The sequence below is a fragment of the Hirundo rustica genome, chromosome 2 (assembly GCF_015227805.2).
Source record: "Hirundo rustica isolate bHirRus1 chromosome 2, bHirRus1.pri.v3, whole genome shotgun sequence".
NCBI classification, from domain to species: domain Eukaryota; kingdom Metazoa; phylum Chordata; class Aves; order Passeriformes; family Hirundinidae; genus Hirundo; species Hirundo rustica.
Window position 1 is genome coordinate 41,623,521 of NC_053451.1, and position 19,684 is coordinate 41,643,204.

A 19,684-nucleotide genomic window follows, 5' to 3' on the forward strand; every position below is an offset into this window, starting at 1 on the left:
CACAGCCCCAAAGAAATACATAAGATTTAGGAAAGCTGAGCAAAACAGAATCTCGTTTCTAATTCTCCTTACAGTTTCAAAATCTTTCTGGGCAGTTTCCACCACACTGAACACTAGATGGGAAACATTTATTTATTTATTTTTATATATAAAAATATGTGTCCAAGTCTGAAGTAGGGAGAGAGCATTCCTCTGGCTACACCAAGAACCATAGAAATACAGGGGAAAATGGCAGGATATAACTTATTTTATTTTGAAATATGCTTCCTATCCCTTCCCCTGTGTGCCACCAATATTTCCATTTCCATCTTGACAGAAGCACCTTGTCATGACCCATTTCCATTCCTCAGAGCTCCAGCAGTAGCCTTTGCTTTGCATTACTACTCAGTCTCAATGGAAAGAAGCCCTAACATGCATGAGAGAATAAGCCATTTGTTTTTGTAGATGGAAGCAATATCTGTAACAACTACACAAAGCATCACTCCTATGCATGTGTCAGGTATGCAGAGAACCTGGTTTTCATATAACAAATGTTCCTCTTCCTATTGTTGTAATCTGAAAAATATTAAAGACATTACATTTCTCATGGATTAATAACGATTTCTTTCAGATGTGTCCTAACATTTTGTCTGTGTTCAAATTGACATATGTTGAGCAGTTAGATGAGGATGAAATACATAGTTGTTAATAATATTTCTTTGTAAGTTTTAATTATTGAGACATTACATCATAGGATACTCTTTCTTCATTTCAAAAACTGATTTATAGGTAACTGATTTTGAATGCTAAAATAATTTCACATTAAGCCTTTGATAATTAGGAGGCTAGATGCCACATCTACCATTTCACTTTATGATAATTTAATTATTATAATAGGCACAATAAACCTTTATGAAGTATCCTAATATTTAAAAGAACAAAAATGCTCACCTCAGTGCTATTACCAGGAAAAAAACAAAAAACAAAACCAAAAGCAACAACAAAAACACCCCAAAAAACCCCCACAAAAAACCAGCTAGCTAGCAGTTCTGTGTTCTAGCCCCTTAATTTACTACCATAAAATGAATAGTGAAAGTAAACAAAGTAAATCTGGAAACACTAAGGAAAAAAAATGAGTTGTATATTAGCTAGAATTGAAATCAACCAAAAAATACCTTTATTTTATAATCAGCACTAATTCACAACTGAGCTGACAAAGACACATACATGGACAAACTCCTGAAACATAGAGTGATTTTTTTTAAATTGCCATAATTAGGGAATATGTTCAATTTAAGAAGCTAAATAACTTTACGTGTTGAAAGCAACTTTATCAATATGCAGTTTCTAGAGAAACAATACAACCACTACATTTTCATAATTTATAAAGTAGCAAGTCATTCAACAGAAATACACTAGAACCAACTTGGATTATTTAAAAAAAAAAAAAAAAAAAAAAGAGAATTTAGCTCATCAAGACAAATATCTGTCCACTCTAAGGCCTATAAAACAAATCAGTAACTTACATCTTCTGTCATTATTATGGTCACTATTCAGGGGAAAAAGTTAAGGAGATCCAAATATGCAGAGAGCGTCATACTCTTGAATAAACGGGACAAAAACAGGAACAAGAATAAAGTTTAGAATCCAGATGATGTGATATACTGATTTCATTTTGATGATGCACCTGGCAGTGTCTTGAAATTAAAATTAAGGTAAGACAGGCTACGTAACTTTGCAGTGCATGTTCAGGCTTTAACGCACCTACTTACCAATTCAGTGCCCTTTCTCACAGAGACAGAAATACAGGAAGAACGATAATACAGAATGGTAAAGAAGTAACAAAACTCTTGCTATCACTTCTAGATACGAGATGCCTGCTGTGTATATACCACTAAACTTCTAATGACTCAGGAAGGCATCAGAACTTCATTGTAAAAAGCAATATAAAGCAGAACCATGGAGGCAACAAACAGGCACTGCCTTGGGTCTGAAAGAGACTCAGGGAAGACTGTCCTGAGGCAGGTATGGCATCAGACCTCAACAGCTAGGAAGTGTCAAGAGTGGAACAAGCTGTATCTGCAAGCAAAGCAGTATTATTAACTCACAGGACAGGATGTTGTCTTTGATCCTTTCTGTAATGGGCTCTGAAAGACCCCATGGAAGAGCACATTAGGCAACACCAAGTCCTTTCCTAAAAACAGACATGTGACCCAAGAGATAAACTGGGGGAGAATGAAGGGAGGCAGCTGGGAAAGACAGAAGAGCTCATTCCCTCTTCATCCACATGTACTGCAACAGGTTGTTGGAATTGTGTTCATTCAATGATTAATGACACTTAATTTCCAAGATCATGATGCTCTATCAGCACCTAACACAGAATATAATCAAGAATAGTGTTTGCTGTTACTTGCAGTTGCGATGAAGTTCTATTTCCTACATTTACACACAGAAGCAAAGAAATTCTTCAATAAGGTTAACTTAACAATGAGACTGATCCCTCTTGCTGGAATTCCATTACCTCAGTGATTTTACAATCACACATACACAAAAACATGTAAGGAAAAACTAAGAGGCAGCATGACAAAAAGCTTTTTCTGCCCCATTACATAACATTTTATTCATTATACTTAACAAAGCTAAACCTGTACAAGGTTTGTACATATTGCATTGAAAGAACTGTTTACTAGCTCAAAAATGAAAATATCAGAAACATTAAACTTATGGTCCCTGTTGCAACTTTTGTGCAGTCAGTATCAATGTATCAGCACAAAGCTTTTGACAGTTGCCAAGAAAAACCCTGAACAAAGGCCACAGAGACCACAGGGCCCTCATTCGGGCTACCCAAAACAGGTACCAGGATGTCTGTGGTCATCTCAAAAGCCAAATTCAAAGTCTGCTATACAGCAAAGTGAAATTATAGCCATTAATAAAGAATTTAGGAAGAATTTAAGAATCTAATTTAAACAGTAAAGATAAAGTGGATCAAAACTACAAATACAGTTAAAGACATAGGTAAACATACACAACTGTTTAATTCAAGATCATATTTTTACACAGGAGAAATACCACATTCTGATCTACCAGTATGGCTTTTTCCATGAATAGGTGGGTGTTTTCAGACTAAACAGGAAACTGTTAGTTGTCTAAGAGAACTAGAAGTGATTAATTATGTTAAGAATTAATGACAAGAAATGAAAGTGAGATTAATGTGAAATTTATAGCATTAAGATAGACACCACTATGAATTAATTTTGGGATGATGTTTTGCCTTCAATTTAACTATTTGTCATGCTGTGGCAGCATATTTCACCTGTGAAATCTTAGAACACTGAAAGATAAGGTGTAACTTTAAAAAAAAAATTCAATAGACAGAAATGGACCTGAGCAAAACAAAAATTGAAGTTCAAAGACTAAAGAAAGCATTTAGCAGAAGTCAAGTTTTGGCTTGTGGACGTGCACAAAATTAAAAACAAAAACCCCCCAAAACTAATAGCTAACAGCTATTGGCACTTTTCCACAATAAACTGTAAGGTGATGTAATAAAACACAGCTAATAAACATGATTGTTTCACAATGAAACTGTACAAGCCATTAATTCACATTGAAACAATACACCTGATTGCAGTTTTGAGCAAAACCCCATAACTTAAAACTCTTAGTTTATTCAAATTTGAAAAACTTTTTCAACTAGTTTAAATATATTAATCCCCAAAGTTTTACAGTAACTGATGATTTTCAATCACTCACACAACCACAGTGAAAATCCCTGAAACATGGATTTATTATAGGAATACTGATAAAACCTTAACAGATACAAATGATACATCACATAGTGTCTTACACCTTAATGGCCAGTACTTGACCACCTCAGATGGGTAGGTGCATCACTCCTACTTTTACACTCTAATACCATCCTCTAGGACCAAATGGTTTAAATTGAATTCACAACAGTTTGCAGTTACCTAAAAGCAATGTTTTTTTTTAAATCAAGCTGTAAGAGATTCTCTTCTGACCAGTATTTCAAAACTTCTGGAAAGAGAACACCCTAGTGGGGACTAAACACAGTACACAAGGAGAGTCATTGCAGTGAACTTGAAAGTCATTTCAGAATCAGCATCCCTGAAGAGATTTAGCATACAGCAGTGTGTCCCTTGACATCAGTTACACGGTGCATGTTTATCTGTGCATCTTAGGACCTCATTGTACCAGCAGGTCTTAGGACTGTTGAAATTAATCTCATTCTGGCACAAGCTTTCTGTGGGGTAGGGCAATTCCCAAATGAAAGGCACTCTGTTATGAGTGAAATCAGAATTACCAGCAATGCAAATGGACAACTTGTAACATATTGAAGGGAAATGCTGCGGCTTACACGAGGTCTAAAATTAGGTAGTTTCTGTAAAATAGGTGAAAAAATATTTAGAGCACTGCAGTGCATCTGTTTACATGCACACAGACACTAGGCATCACACAAGCAGAGATCTTCCAAGTATCTCAACTGTCGTGTGGCTTTTTCCCTCCGATGCTTTTTTCACTTGGGTGAAACCAAGCTTCTACAGTTCAAGGTGACCCACAAAACAGCCCACAGCCCATCACTGCACTGCACCCACAGCCCACAGATCCGGAGAGAAGTTGCAAGTGTGGTCCCTGGTAGTAGAGCAAGAACACAGGCACACACCTCTAGTTGGTATCCCTTATTTCTCCTCATACCTTTTCTTTTTTTTTTCCACCCTCCTTAAAAAAAGCCAAAAACAAACAAAACAAAACCAAAACAAACAAACAAAAAAACCCCCCAAACAAAAAACACGTCTTGGGAACAGCTTTCCTTAAGGACAGGAAAACTCATGCTTATTAGTCGGACTAAGGGATGTGCAAAACAGAAGTAATTTCCCTGAGGCAAAGATCTTCCAGTCATGCCTAGTTTACATTGTCATTTCTTATTTCACTTGTTGAAATATTTGGCACGCTGAGGCCTTGATTACCAGCTGAGTCTCCCGGTATTATCACAGTCTGTATTATACATTTATATAATAAAGCAGAAGTTGCAAATGCTTCATTCTCTCATTCTGGTTTGGTTTTTCACCTTTAATGATTAAAATCCCTTTCCTTTTCAAGGGGGTCCTGGTTCTCCTGGGAGGGAGGTAGAGTGAGATATTTGTATTTATTTGTATTGTATTTAAAGGTTATCATGAATACTGAATCCCTAAAAGGACAATCACAGTAGTTATTGGACTCAAAACAGAGTAACAGGGTGACAACTAATATCCTGTTACATACAGCCTGTTACTTGGTCAAAAGTAGGCAATTAAAACAGTTGCTTCTTGATTTACATTATGAAAACCATTCAGGGAGGAAAAAAAAGTTATGAGTGCCTCCCTAACACAAGAAGCAAAGCTTGAAACCAAGTCTCAGTTTTCCCTTTTAAAATATAAATTGCACTTTTATACAAAGCAATCCGAAAAGCCTAAATAGTAGTAAAAATCTGAAGTTCCCTCACTGTACCAAAGAGTATCTGGGTTGAGCAGCTGAAGTACAGGCAACTAGTTTTCAGCCACTCTGCACATAAAGCTATTTGCTCTACACTTTTCTGCTTTGAAGGGGCCTGCCATTAAATGCCATGCCACTGGGTGGGGAATAAACAAAGAAATAAAAAATAATAGTAGGAGTTTAAGGCCTTTATCTCCATGAGGAGCTAAAAACTGTGGCACAACCCATGACCAATATGTACTACACAAATGAGCACGCTCCCACCCAGGGCTTCCAAAATCAGCCATCCTTTCTAACATTTGCCACACAAGACAATCATACCAACAGCAAGCAACAGCGCCAATTAAGCATTTTTAAGGTCTTCAAAAATTCATAGCAAAGGGCACTTCAGAGAAAGATATCTTAGAGATTTGGTTTTAAAAATAGACACCACACTCACATTCAAGGGACATCCTTCACTTTTAGGCCTTTGTCACAAATCTGAATCTTTATTGTTCTGAAATAAATGCTATAAACATAAGACTCAAAACAAGAACTCCAACTTTCAGTCTCAGAAGAGGTGTGGTTCAATGCCCATATCACATGTAACAAGAAAGTCTCCTTAAAAAAGGAAAAAAATTACTGTAAAGTCTTTCTTATGAATGAAAATGCAATCCTTTGTTTTTCTCATTACTTTGTGTACAGGCGGGCACCAAAAAAAACTTCTGCATTTTCTTTTGAATTCTTGCTATGACGCTTGACGAACTTTCTGCCATTCAACAAATTCATCCAGAAGTACGGGCCCTGCAAATGGACAAAACTTGGGAGTTATAATTGGTAATGACTTACAAACACCTTCTTTTGAAGTATGAGGGTTAAAACCACTGGTCTAGGAAACATCTATGTCAATCCTATGGTAAAATACTCATAGATTAGTACAATCACTCCAATCCAAGGATGATAAAAAGTACACAAAAAACCACTATATGGAATTATGGAAAAAAAGTGTTCCTGATATCTGACAGGTGGAGTGTGAAAAAGTTTAAAAATAATCTTATAAATCTTGTAAATCAGCACAACTAATTCCTCCTTCCTAAAGTTTTCAAAATTGTGAATAATTATAACATGGACCAAAATGGGACTTAGGCAATTCAGTCATGGCACAACTGGCTACCAGCCAGGTGGACAGTTTAGTGCCAAGTACCAGCAGGCAGGCAAAAATTGTTAAGCTAGAGTTTATTATATACTAGTACAAAATGAAAGTTTGCTGTTTATAATTCTTCTTGAAAAATCTAGTTGTATGCAGCAAGGACCTTCACTAGATCCTCACTGAATACAAGCCGGCTCAAGTAAACCATCATACTATTGATAAACTATACCTCTGACATACAATTAAGAACAATTAATCTCTGCAGCTTGAAGATGGATGGTTATCAGGGCTGTTTTTGTATACATTGTTGGAAAAAAAAAAATTTCTACCTTACAGTATTGTTTCTGTTACAGAAATTTGTTTTATGTAATTTTAAAATTCTCTGCTAATATTTGAATAAGCAAAACATTAAGAATACTTACATGCACCATCTTCATCATAGTTGCTAAGATCTGCATGGACAGTCCTGCTGAACTCTAGTACATTGTACCACTGATCCTTGTTCATGACTCTATACTTCGATTGCTAGGAAAAGTAATTTCAAAATATTAAAATGTCAAGTGGCATTTGGTACTCCTGCCTCTCATTTATGTCATTTTATCTTCAATGAGTTCTTAAACTATTTAATGGGTAACAATGGCTATTACTTACTTCATTTTCCATTATAAAAAATACTACACAAGAACATATTTCATAGTTATGAAACTACATAGAACGACTTCTTGGAAGATCAGAGCAGAATCAAATTTTCCAAAACCTGGAAATCAGTAAGTCACCACTCTAAGGTTCAAAAACTGGTGTATTTTTGCCTGGCCCTGAAGTGGGGCATTATCTAGCTCAGATATGTTTCCAGAATGAACTATTAAAAAAAAAAATATATATATATATTTTCTCCAGGGTACAATACATTATGATCATAAGGAGATCTACTTTGCAGTGTTACTACTGCTCTGAAGCCAGGGAATAGTCTCGAGCCCAATGTGTTCCACAACCTACACCTGTTCACTTTGATCAGTCACTTTCAGAGAGAGCCAGAGATCAAGGTACCTACACATTGTAGCTGCACAAAGCAAACTTGAAATGCAGTACAGATGCAGCTGAAGAGACTAGTGGGGCTCTACTACTTACTTTTAAATTTATATTTACAGTATAACCAAGATGGAATTTTAGTTGCCTTTGATAAGAAAAGGGGCTGGGGCACAGGAAGGAAGATAAGGATCTGCAATGCATACAAAAACTGTGATGCATCACTGTTTCATAAGCACACAGAGCAAGGGAAAGGGAGTAATTCTTGAGTAAAATAAAAACACAATGTTATCACAGAACAGTCCAACGACTATGCCAACATTCGCAAAGTCAAAGAAACTTGTACCTCCAGGTATTGGTAAAATACTGAAAACAGTGGCCAAGTTCTTCCAAGCAGAAGAGCTAACATGGACTTTGCAGTATCAATATCAAGACTTCGCTGGTCTTTTTCCTAAGGTTGAATAAAGAAAGCAGATAAACCAATCAAGCACAAGCTTGTTGAATAAATAAAAGCACAAACTTTCCTAACATTTCAGCAGTCTTACCCTTGCAAAATCAAAGGCGTATCTGTAGATATTCTTAAAGGATGAAATGTCATTCAACTGTGACCGTAAGAAGTCAAATTTACTCTGTAATTTTTCTGTACAGTCACACCTTAAAAAAAAAACAACAACAACAAAAACCAAAACCAAAACATTAGGAGTTCAAAACACAACATTTAGGCAATGAAAAAAATGTCAGCAAACAAAAAATTAAAATCACCAAATTGCAATCATTACATATACAGGAGTAATACTGTGAAACTGACTTAAAGAATATTGAACGTGCTGAACATTTGCAGCTTACTGAAATGATGAATGCTGGCTTCTGTAAGCAAGTTTTTTGTTTAAAATATATCAACAATATAATAGGAAGTGCATGCTTCACATCTCAAATAATAGTCTTTTAATTCCAAACTCTGCAATCTGTATTCATACCCAGCAGTATCTTATCTTCCAATCACTATGAATGACTGAAGAAAACATCATTCAGCGTGCATTAAGCAGTAAAATCCAGCTGTAAATAATGGGAAAACGCAAACCCTAAACATGTAGTTTTGAAGTGTGTGTTTACAAATGGCAGGATTGAGCAGGCACTCTGCAAAACATACTAGTCTGCTCATGTTTCATGACTGATAAATGCAAGCTCTGACATAACCTTAATCACCTGAATTAGTCAGTAGCTATTCAACTGAAAAATCAAAGGCTGTATGAGAACGTACAGGTCCACCAGCCAACAGGATAAAGCTTTTGCAAAATAAGTCTTTGGCGGAAAGATCTCCTTGTACTTTACTCAGCAAGGAATTTTGTTTCCAAATAGAAAATGGGTCAGATTCACCAACAATGGAAAGGAGAATGCAATTTAACCTTGCTAATCCTCCAGAAAATACTCACTCAATAGAACAGTTATAACAGGACATTTTATTCTTATAAAAAAGCTGCCACGGCTAAAAAAGAATAAATAAAAAAAATAATCTACCTTGCCTTGTATCCTTCGTGAAGAAGCATACTTTCAGAAATGCAGCTGTACATAAATACTTCCTTTGGTCACGTGTCCCCCTTTTGCCAGCCTGCCTCTCAGAGAATACACTTCAACCTCTAACAGCTCCACATGGACTTGTCACACGGGCCCCCAGCAAGGGCCCTTCAGGGGTACTGCAGGTTGCTGAGATGCTGTGCTTTGATGCTGTACTTTGCCCACAGCTGATACTTCCTGCTCCTCAGATCTGCCAGCCTGTGTGTGCACAGCTGTCTGTCAGTCTGTCTCTTCCAGACTGCGACGAGAGAAATGTAGCAATTCCAACTGATGCCGCCTTTTTTTATCATTATTTGTTTTTTCTTGTCTCTAGCAGCATCTACCTAAAGCAGCACTGAGTCTTAGCCCATGGTGGTGCTAAATAAATAAAACTATTACCTAATTAGGCTACATATTCAGATGCCAACTAGTTGATAAACCATATTACAAATTGAAAAGAACTCTCATTAAATGAGCTTTGGTAAATTCAGCTAAAGATAAAATTACTTTTGTTGTCTTCAGCCAACTAACTGGTCTGTGTTCTACTATTTAACTCTTAAAAGAGCATTATGCTATGCTAGAAAGACATCATATTTTTAATTAATATCTCTTCTATGTTCAAAGCTTCATACTCCCAACAAAATGTTCTACACATCTGAGGACAAATCTACCTAAATGCTCAAGTTCTTTGCGTACTAGTGACATATATAAGATATTTGTAGTGAGTTTACAACACATTTTGTTAAATATAATTTGACTGAGATTATTTACCATGTCATGGGTAAACACAGATTTCATTATGTTTAAATTTCTTACAAACTACTTTGTTAAAATTGTTCAAATAGTCATACATCTTAGTGCAAAGTAAAATGTCAACTATTGTCTACTATACTATTGGCTATGTGTATTTTAATACACAATTCTTTTGAAAAAAATGGTATGAAAATCAGCAATTATTAGGTGTCAGGACTCCTAAGCAATTTATCATCAGTGCATTTATAAACAAACAGATAAACAGATCATGCTCAGATCAGCACCTGGATCCTCTGGATCCAGACACAGACATGCCTCTGTTAAAGATGTTAAGGGCATTCCTGTATCTAGCCACTGATTTTCCAAAAAGAGGCAAGGAGTTGTCACACTCCACTTTTACAGAGGTATAGCTGCTTGTGTGGCTGCACCATAAAAGAGATGACTGAGGTCACTCATACTTAAAATAATCTTCCTGATAATTAGAACAACCTTCTAATTAGCACAAGTGAATTAACACTAAACCCCTGTACAGACACAAGAAAAAGATGTGATTTCTCGAACTGCCTTTACTATAGGATAGCATTAAACAGTATTACCTCAAGATCAACAAAATTAGACATTAGCTTATTACATTCTCTTCTCATCCCTATGTCACATTTTTAACAAAACTCAAATTAGCATCACAAACTGGAAGTTTTTAAATTTCTGGTGAGAGAGATCATCTGAAGTCCAGCTAACAGGGACACAGTGATGATTCATTAACTCCTACTCAGATATTCCAATGTTTTATATTTCCAAGCTATTCATATGCTTGTCTTTTACTAAAAAGAAAAATCGGTAAGATGTATACAAACATTAAACCAAAAGCATTTAACGTTGTGTATATATATTTCATCCTAAGGATTTAAAGTAGCTGAAACAAACTGCCTAGCAGAGGTACTTGATTCTCTCTGCTATGAAAAGAGCTTGCATATGTACATAATACATAAGTATATGCACACACACACATACATATATGTGGCAGAATTCACCCTACCTTCAAAACATATCAGAAACCTTCCAGTCTAAGTTGCTTAGCTCTTATAAGATGCTATTTAGGGCTCAATTCACCTTCATTTTGACAGTATCTACCTTACCACACATCTATTTTTCTCACTGCTAAACAGCAAACTTCACCAGTGTATTACAAAACAACACACAGAGAGAATGTCAGTTCAGGCACCAAATGCTGCCATCTAACTGTAGATCAGAGATAGATGCCCTAAGCTCCAGGTGTTGCCATTCGCAGAGGACTAGCCAAACAACCTCTAAGAGCAATTCAGGTGACTAGACATTAGGTCTTAGGGCAAGCTGGATACCTCCCTAGGCTCCGTTACACTGACTGGATCTTAAAAGATTGCAATAAGGGTTTAAGAAATCCAGCTCTTGCATATAAACCAAACCTTTAGGCATATTACGACTGAGCTGAATTCTACCCAACCCGTTCATGCAATTACCTTGCATGACATTTCACACATTTTGAAATAAGGATTCTACAACAGAACTCTGACTAGAATACACACTGGGGTTTTAATTTCAATTTCATGTCTTCATTCAAATATTAAAAAAAAAACCCAACAAGCTGTGCAAGTATGTAGTAATATTTTACTATTTTAAGTGTAAAATCCTTTTCCTTCAAACTTTAGTGAAATCTTTCACCCCATTCCCATAATATGATCCTCTCTTCCTAATAAGCAACAACAGCACAAGTCTATAGGTTTGTATTTTCTTTCATCACGGTTTAACCCCAGCTGGCAACTAAGTGCCACAGAGCCACTTGCTCACTCCCAGCCAAAACCTACACCTATTTTTTAGCCAATGGATCTTGAGCTGTGTTATGTGAGTGTCTCTGCTTCAGTCAGGTGCTTAGCCAGCTTATTAGAGAACAACAGGGGAAGCAAAACATACACACTAACTGCTTTAGACATAGGCAAGTGCTCTCACCAGAAGTCTTTCTATGAAAATGCACACCTTATTTTCAGTCTTAAACACGTTTAGACTATAGTATGACCAGCTCCATTCTGAAAAGAACCAGAATACTTCCAGTCACAGGAAATTATTAGAAACAAAGTCTAAAACATCAGCTCTGAACAGGTGCCTGACTTCACACATCTTTGTGCTTGCATTCTGTGAGATTATTTGAAAGCTTCTATTTGGGTATAAAAATTAAGTACTTCAGGTAAGTGACCAATACCCATTCACTGCATCTGAAAAATCATGCGCCCATAATTTATCCTCTGTCACCCTGAATTTCAAGCAACTCGATCATTCCAGCTCTTAGTTTATTAAATTTACGGTGATAAGTCACAAAATAATCAAGGCATCTATCAGAAGCCTGATGCCAAATCAATTAAGAGTTGAGAGACAATTAAGAGATCAATTAAGTGTCCAGAGTCACTTACTCCATAGTTTTGAGTAACCATAGGGTATCTGCCTGATAAAATTTCCCAAACCAATCCAGGGCAAGGATAAAATCAACTCCTTTTTCTCATGCTCTAGCTGCAATAGTAGCTCCCTATCTGTAATATTGAGTGCAGTGTCATAACAAGTCATCCTTAAAACACTAGGGTAACAAAAATAATTACACAAAGAACAAACAAAAAGTAACAACTGAGCTAAGCCTCACAAAAAGCTGATTACTTTAATAGAAGAAACAATCTCTTTAGACAGGGCATTAACTCGGCAAAAATTCAAATGCAAACAGAAAGGGCAAGAAGTTAGTTTGTAAACTGAAAAGGTGTTACTTAACCTAAGCATTAAGCATAGCTTCTGACATGTATCTAATAAATGATACTAATAGCCAAAATTATTATCTATGCAGTCTTCATCTATAAAGCTCAGAAATTAGTAAAATCTTTCTAGAATATCAGTGTGAGATATACTTATGTGCATCTCCAGATCTACCTATTTATGTCTGCTAACTAGAATGATATTTTAACATATTTTTGTAAGAAAAGGAAGCCACCAAAACCTCACTTAACTAAGTTTACATAATATCTTAATCCTTTGAGTGAACTCATCAGATTAATTTTGCAGTTGTGGACCAAAACAAGACTTAAAAGCCAGCTTTTGTTGTGTCTTTATCTCCAACATACAGGAAACAGAGCAAGAATAGTTAAGTTATAGGTACAATCATAAGATTAGAACATTCTATTAGATATGTAAAAACACTCTTACTGTAATGAGGTCATTCCTTTTAACCATTCTTCCTTGGTAAAAAATCCCATGCTTTCAGCCTCTAGTTTCCAGGCTAAAACTAGCATAATAATCTAGGGGAAACAAAATAAAAATAAGGGGAGGAAAAGAGCATGTGAGAAAAGGCTAATTTACTGAAGTCCAATAATAAAATTCTAAAGCATTCAAACATTCTAGCAATTGTGGTACATGCTTGGTCTTCATATTTGCTACCATTAAAAAATTCAGCTACATGCAATTTTCCCCTTAATTTCAATTTCTGAAAATTAAGTATTACTATAATAACCCCCCAAAAACCTCACACACCAGCCAATTAGAACTGATGTATTCAGCTGAAATATCTTTGAGCAGCTCCTACAAGCAGGAAGATGAGAAACTCTTTGCTTCATGAACTTAAACCTTATCTAATATTCTCTTTGGTGTTACTAGCACTATGAAAGAAACTTACATTTTCAGGTTCAACACCGATGTCTTCACAGAATTTTTCCATTCCTTCAGGGCCTACAACTTCATCAGGACCTTCAAAGCAAAAAACACACCAGAGTGAAATCTAAGTAACATTCACTGTTCACAAGGGTTGCACACAATAATTAGGCTAATTGCACCCAAAGCATTACTAAAAACATTGAATTACACTATTAAGTAGCTTTTAGAGCTAGAACTATCCTATCAAGTGCAATTGCGTGGACACGTATGTTATGTGCTACATCAGAATGTTTGTGCTGTGCACTGCCTCCCTACAATAGCAGACACAAATCACACGAGTTTTATGATGCTGAGTAATATAAACAAAGTGATAACAATATATTGAAGAAGTGTTGAGCATGTTAGCCTTACACAAAACAAAAAAAGGTTTAAGGCTGCAATGAAAACAGATTGATTAGGACCACTCTGTTAGTGTTATGCTGTCATTTCTCCATTTTAACACAAATCTCTAAAATGCAGCAAAACAGTGCATTTAAAGAGTGCATATGGACACATTCTAGAGTATTTTGTTCCTCTAACCACTCCCTGGTTTCAGTTAATTTGACTAAGCCTGATCCAAAAATGACTCCTACTGGGCAGCCAAATATTATTAAAAGGCCTGTCAACATAGTATTTTGATGTGTCTTGGATCATTACATTAACATTTAGTGAGTATGAACTCACATAAAAGGCAACTTTTAGCATCCAAAACAACATGCCATCTTATAACTTTTTGGCAAGTTCTGGTACTTATGTTAGGTGTAATCCTTGATGATACCTGTCTCCACTTCATCTGTTGCCAGTATAAGCAGAAGCCTCTTTAAGAGTTTGGACAATGTACTTTGAATAACTATGCACTGTGAGATAAGAATATTGCCAATAAAAACTGTTGAGAATGGCTACTTTTACAGGAAAATAAAATGCAACATTTTAGATTAACCCCCACTTCTTGAAAAACATTGCAAAGGATACTTTGCCTCGGTAAGCAAGGCCAAACAGTGCTAGATAGAAAATGTTAAAGAAAAAAAAAGCAAATTATGAAGAGAAACATATACAACGGTAATAACAAGTAAAAGCTTGAATCAGTATTTCTGGTCCAGAAATCATACACACACACATATGTGTGTATAGTTTTATCTTTCAATCGAAAGATTTTATCTCCTAATGTATATATTTTAACTGGAATTCTATCTCATGCCGGAAATGTGGCATGTTTTTGATTACTGGTTAACTAAAACTATAGCCTCCTACATTCAATTCTTGACTCAACAAAGACAAAATTTACAGACGTTAATTCTGAAGAATATGCAAATATATTTATCACAAGAAAATTAACTTTGAATTACTATTGCCCTAGGAAAGACTCTACTCCAGAAGAGTATGCCACAAACCTCAAGTAGAAAGCAGATTACTATAAACAAGAGTAGTTCATTGGTAAGAAGTAAAAAGACTGCAAGGAAAACATCAGTCCTGATAAATATACTCAAACCAATTGCTGGCAGACAAATTAGCAGCTCGCTCCATACTAAGATCTGGCAATTAATAAGTTTTAATCATCAACCAGTTAGGATAGACTTTAAGTAGTGACTATACAAGAAATTAATAACAATTCAGAAATCCTGAGTTCAGAAATCATGTAACTAGTAAATAAATAGCAGTAATAGTGTAATAAATTCTGCAAAATACACTGTCTATTCACTGAAAGCAGCTATTCAATGGCTATTGGGAATTATTTGAAAGAGGCTACTTCAAATACTTTTGGAATGAGACATTTGTTATTTAGAATATCAAAAATGTTAGTACAAATACTCAGATGGAAAAACAGTATAAACCTCTATTATATTTGTTTTGTAAAACATAAATCCAAGGAGCTTGAAATCATGACCTATGCCATTAGCCTTCCAGTATGATCACAAAGAAGACACAGCCAGATACACAGGCATCAATCTGAATGATCTCTCAATGTCCTGCCTTCTACTTGATAATTTCAAAGCAAGAAGTAGAATCACTCAGTATATCCTGGTTCAACACTGTACTGCTCAACATCTGTTGTTTCTTTTTAAAATTATAAAGCAAAGAAAAACAAGTCATAAAGAACAAAAAAGAAGGAAATAATAAAAGCTATACTAATTCAAGTGCATGTTATAAAGAAGCAAATATGGACATATTTTTATGTCTACATTAGCATGAAAACAGCAAAATGCAAGTAGTGTTTGATGTATTGCTTTAAAAACAAAACCATTTAGTTTTAAACACTAATGAATTGCATATTACCTGCATATTCATAAAACCAAGCCAGGCACTTCTTGCTTGAAAAATGTTCCTCTCCGCTTATTACTTTACCAGATGCTTGTGATCTGCAGTAGCAAACAGAAACACAGGGATGAACAGTGTTATTTTAATGAGTGAAAGCCAGGAAAAATTAAATTATACAACATTTATTATTAATCTATTTAAATTGTTTCACGAGATCAATATACATCTACAGTTACGGTGAATTTCATAAAAGGCAATTGTCTGTCATTCTCAACTACTGCTGGAACATAAAACTACCTTTAGACTACAACCATCTCATAGCCCGATTTATTGCAACTATTACTTTTACTGAAATGCAGAAATACTGTTATCTTGTAGATAGTAAACAAAAAACCCCCCCCATACAGATGGCCAAAATATCACTCCTCAGTAATTCAAATGCCTTATTATCTACTTATATTTATACATCCAGGCATTTAATATTAGGTCTCTAATAAGCAGCATGATCTTCAAGAGTGCTGAACATGCACAGATCCCATTAAGGTCAACAGAAGCTGCAGAGTTTGACATATTTAAAAGTCAGGCCATTTATAGTTAACCATCCAAATTAGGGAAAAAAAACTTGGTCAATTTGTTTACATTATACACGTAACTAAGAATCTGCAAATTCTATAGATATTTGGTAGGTACACCAGAATAGTAGTGTGCAATCTGTGGCAACACTGAAGCTGCTCAGCACACGCAGCTTCCCCCCATCATTGTCTTCATTATGTAACACACAACCCAGTTTGCCTAGGAAGCGAATTCTCTAATTCATCATTCATTAAAAGAATGCATAGAATTTCTTCCAGTAAAAACAGCAACTACACAAAGGCATTTTCAGTCAGTTAAGGAGCTGCAACACCTTTTCAATGTAGCCTCCTTTCAAACACAAATTACAGACTTTTAGAATAAGCTAAGGTAATTTCTAACAATGAGGTGAGAGCTATTCATATGAGAGGATTTAAAATTATGCAGCTCCCACATTGCATTTTAAAAATTAAGATGTCAAGCAGAGAAGAATAGCTCAATTTTGAGAGGGATGAACAACTTTAACTCCCCATGTATCATTTTTAGCTTCACTGGAAAAGAACACAGCACTCTAAGAAAAAGCCTTCTGTGCTGAAAGCTAGAATTAAAGGTGTCCTACAAACATTCATCCATCCAACTGGCATTAGGAATACAAGTCACCAGAAAGAGGCAGAGTCATATGGTCTGCTATTGCTTATTGGCTTTATCCAGATTAACATAGATCTAGTTGTAATCACTGATTTTACTATAGAATATTACCAATAAATTGTTGTGTAACAACATAATGCCAAAAATGCTTGTGTATCGAACGTATTCTGATCACCTAGCCTGAACTCTCACTTACATCATAGTTTTTGCTCAACAACTAGTGCCCTGTAGAATCTTTTTTTTTTTTGTGTGCTATGAAAACACTAGAAGAAAAAGAAATTAAGATCACAAAATTTCAGTTAACAGTGTTCCAGAAAGACAAACTGAAACCGACCACATGCAAACAAGAGCTAAGATGAGCAAGGAAACTGAAAGTTGGTATTACAAACCAGAAAAATTTAGCTTTTTTAACTATATAAAATAACATAAAAGAAATCAGAAGCTTTCCTTCCAAATATACTTTGAGGCAGAACCGTGAAGGAGTAGAGTGGTATAGAGGATAATGCTCGCACAAGAACAGTTATTTATAGGCAATGAATAAACTGACTGAAACTAAAAGGTCATCAATGACCACAAAAGTGAGCTCTGGAATAGCTACCCAAAATGAACAGTCAGAACAAAATAAGAGCCTGGGTACTTCTAAACTCAAGCTCGGCCAGCCCATGAGAAAGGCCACACGCCACAGTTTCTTGCAATAGCCATTCCCGTAGACATGATTTCGCAAGTCCTTTGTATCCTCATGTCCCCAGGACGTTCCTCCTAACTACTGCTTTGCTGCCATACTTAATAAAGTCTAAGAGATGAAGCAGGCAGTAACTTCGGGGAAGCCACACTGTAAGCTCCTGCTGCACCACACTAATGGCTTATCATTCCAACAGCAACTTTTGGGTATCATGGCATAAAATAGCCTTTTTACAATAATGAACACGATGCTTCAGACTCCTGTATTTGTTAGAGAAATCTTTCCTGCTCTTGTTTTCCAGTGTGCTGACCAATCCTTCCAATTCACTGGGGAAAAAAAAAAAAAAAAAAGAAAGAAAAAAAAATAAAAAAAAATAAAAAAAAAAAAAAAAGAAAAGAGGAAATGACGATTTAGCACAGACACTCTGAGTACTGGCAACCTTAAAGTGAGGAGAACCGCCTACCCCAGGGAAATAGAACAAATATGGGGACAAATGCCAGAACTGGCCCTGGAGGTACAGCCAAAGGCAAAGCCAGCCGGGAAAGGGAGCCGTTCCGCGGCGTTTTTCCCCGAGGCGCGACCACGCCGCCTCTGCGGCCGGCCCGGCGAGCCTCGCACCTGCACCGGGACGTGCCCCCCGGCACGGCCGCGGCCCTGCCGGGGCTCGCCGGGCCGCGCACGGCCTCACCCCGCCCGCCGCCCCGGGAAGCCCCACGGCTGCGGCAGCCCGGGGCCCGCGGAGGAGCGGCCCGGGACGTGACCGCCGGCACCGGCCGCCGCCCCGCGAGACGGTACCTGCCGAGTTTACATTTCTTGAGGCCGGTGTCGTCCGCCGCCGCCGCCGCCCCCGAGGACTTCCTCTTCTTCTTCACCGGCATCGTTCTGCCTCGGGGCGGGGCCGCCCCGCTGCCGGGGCCCGCAGCCGAGGACGCCCCGGGCTAGCTTCCCCCGGCCGCCGCCGCCTCTCGAAACCGGCGGTGAGGAAAGCAGAGGAGACCCCGTTCCTGCTGGTCCTCCCCAGCCCCGCCGGGCGCTGCCGCCCCCCGCTCGCCGCGGGCAAACGCCGCCGCCGCCCCGTTCCCAGAAGCGGGCGTCGCGCCGGGGGCGGGAGCGAGCGCGGGCGGTATCGGCTGCGGAGGGAACGGCGAGAACGACCCGGACACAGACGGCCCCGGGCAGGAAGTGGAAGCGCTGCCGGGGCGGGGCCGCGCTGGGGCCGCCCCCGAGAGGGCGGGGCTGCGGCGCGTGTTTCCCGGCCGGAGTCGGGCCGCGGTGCCGGTTAACGCTCGGCGTTTGCGGCGAAATAAACGCCAACCCTTCCAGTCCTTTCGAACCCGCGCGGTCACAGCCCACATCCGGGGGGGAGTTCAGTGTCCCGTCAGCGCTGGAGGCGGGCTTGGGGCTGGGACAGCCGCCTGCCTAGAGGCGGCTGAGTTCAAGGGCAGCTGGTGGGAGGGAAGGGAGGCGCTCTGTCCCTCTGGAAAAGCGGCCGGGAGCGCTGAGCGGGGCGCGGATCGCTACGCCCGCACTGGTCCGCGAAACGACGGGCAGCCACAAGCCTGTCGTTCTGAGCACTCGCCCAGCGCTCCCCAGGGCCGGGACCGCAGTCCTTCTCCGCCTTGCTGTACCCGGGCACCACGGGCTCCCTAGCGGAGTGGGGCTGGGGCGAGGGTAACAGCCCAAGTACTTAGGCGGCCGTGACACCGAGACGCAGCTGATGGCAGGAGAGATGCTTCGGTGAACTCTCGGGAAGCCTGGCAGCGGATCGGGCCGGCCGAGCTCCGGGTGACTGCCGACCTCTGCTCCGCAGCTGAGGAACACCGCGGCCCCTTCTCCGCTCCGCCCGCCGGGCCAGCCCCGCCCCGCCCCGTTCCGCTGATTTCCGAGCGCGTCGACCGCCG

At 38.4% G+C, this 19,684-nt stretch overlaps 1 protein-coding gene across 1 annotated transcript; it reads right to left on the minus strand.

Moving 5' to 3' along the window:
• Window positions 1-5,931: 5,931 nt before the first annotated feature.
• DCUN1D5 (defective in cullin neddylation 1 domain containing 5) lies at window positions 5,932-18,940 on the minus strand. Its single transcript, XM_040055890.2, has 8 exons — window positions 18,579-18,940; window positions 15,902-15,984; window positions 13,611-13,681; window positions 13,145-13,236; window positions 8,167-8,275; window positions 7,968-8,072; window positions 7,018-7,120; window positions 5,932-6,249 (listed from the first exon to the last, which is right to left on the minus strand). The coding sequence occupies exons 1-8, from the start codon at window positions 18,659-18,661 to the stop codon at window positions 6,194-6,196; spliced, it is 702 nt and encodes a 233-aa protein (XP_039911824.1). The 5' UTR covers window positions 18,662-18,940; the 3' UTR covers window positions 5,932-6,193.
• Window positions 18,941-19,684: the final 744 nt, after the last annotated feature.

Excerpts from the sequence above, each read along its gene's own strand:
- DCUN1D5 (XM_040055890.2), bottom strand. The coding sequence starts at position 18,661 with ATGCCGGTGAAGAAGAAGAGGAAGTCCTCGGGGGCGGCGGCGGCGGCG. Across the intron at positions 8,276-13,144 it reads AAAGGAATGACCTCATTACA|GTGTGACTGTACAGAAAAAT; the intron begins GTAAGAGTGTTT and ends TTTTTTTTTAAG. Across the intron at positions 7,121-7,967 it reads TATTTTACCAATACCTGGAG|CAATCGAAGTATAGAGTCAT; the intron begins GTACAAGTTTCT and ends TACTTTTCCTAG.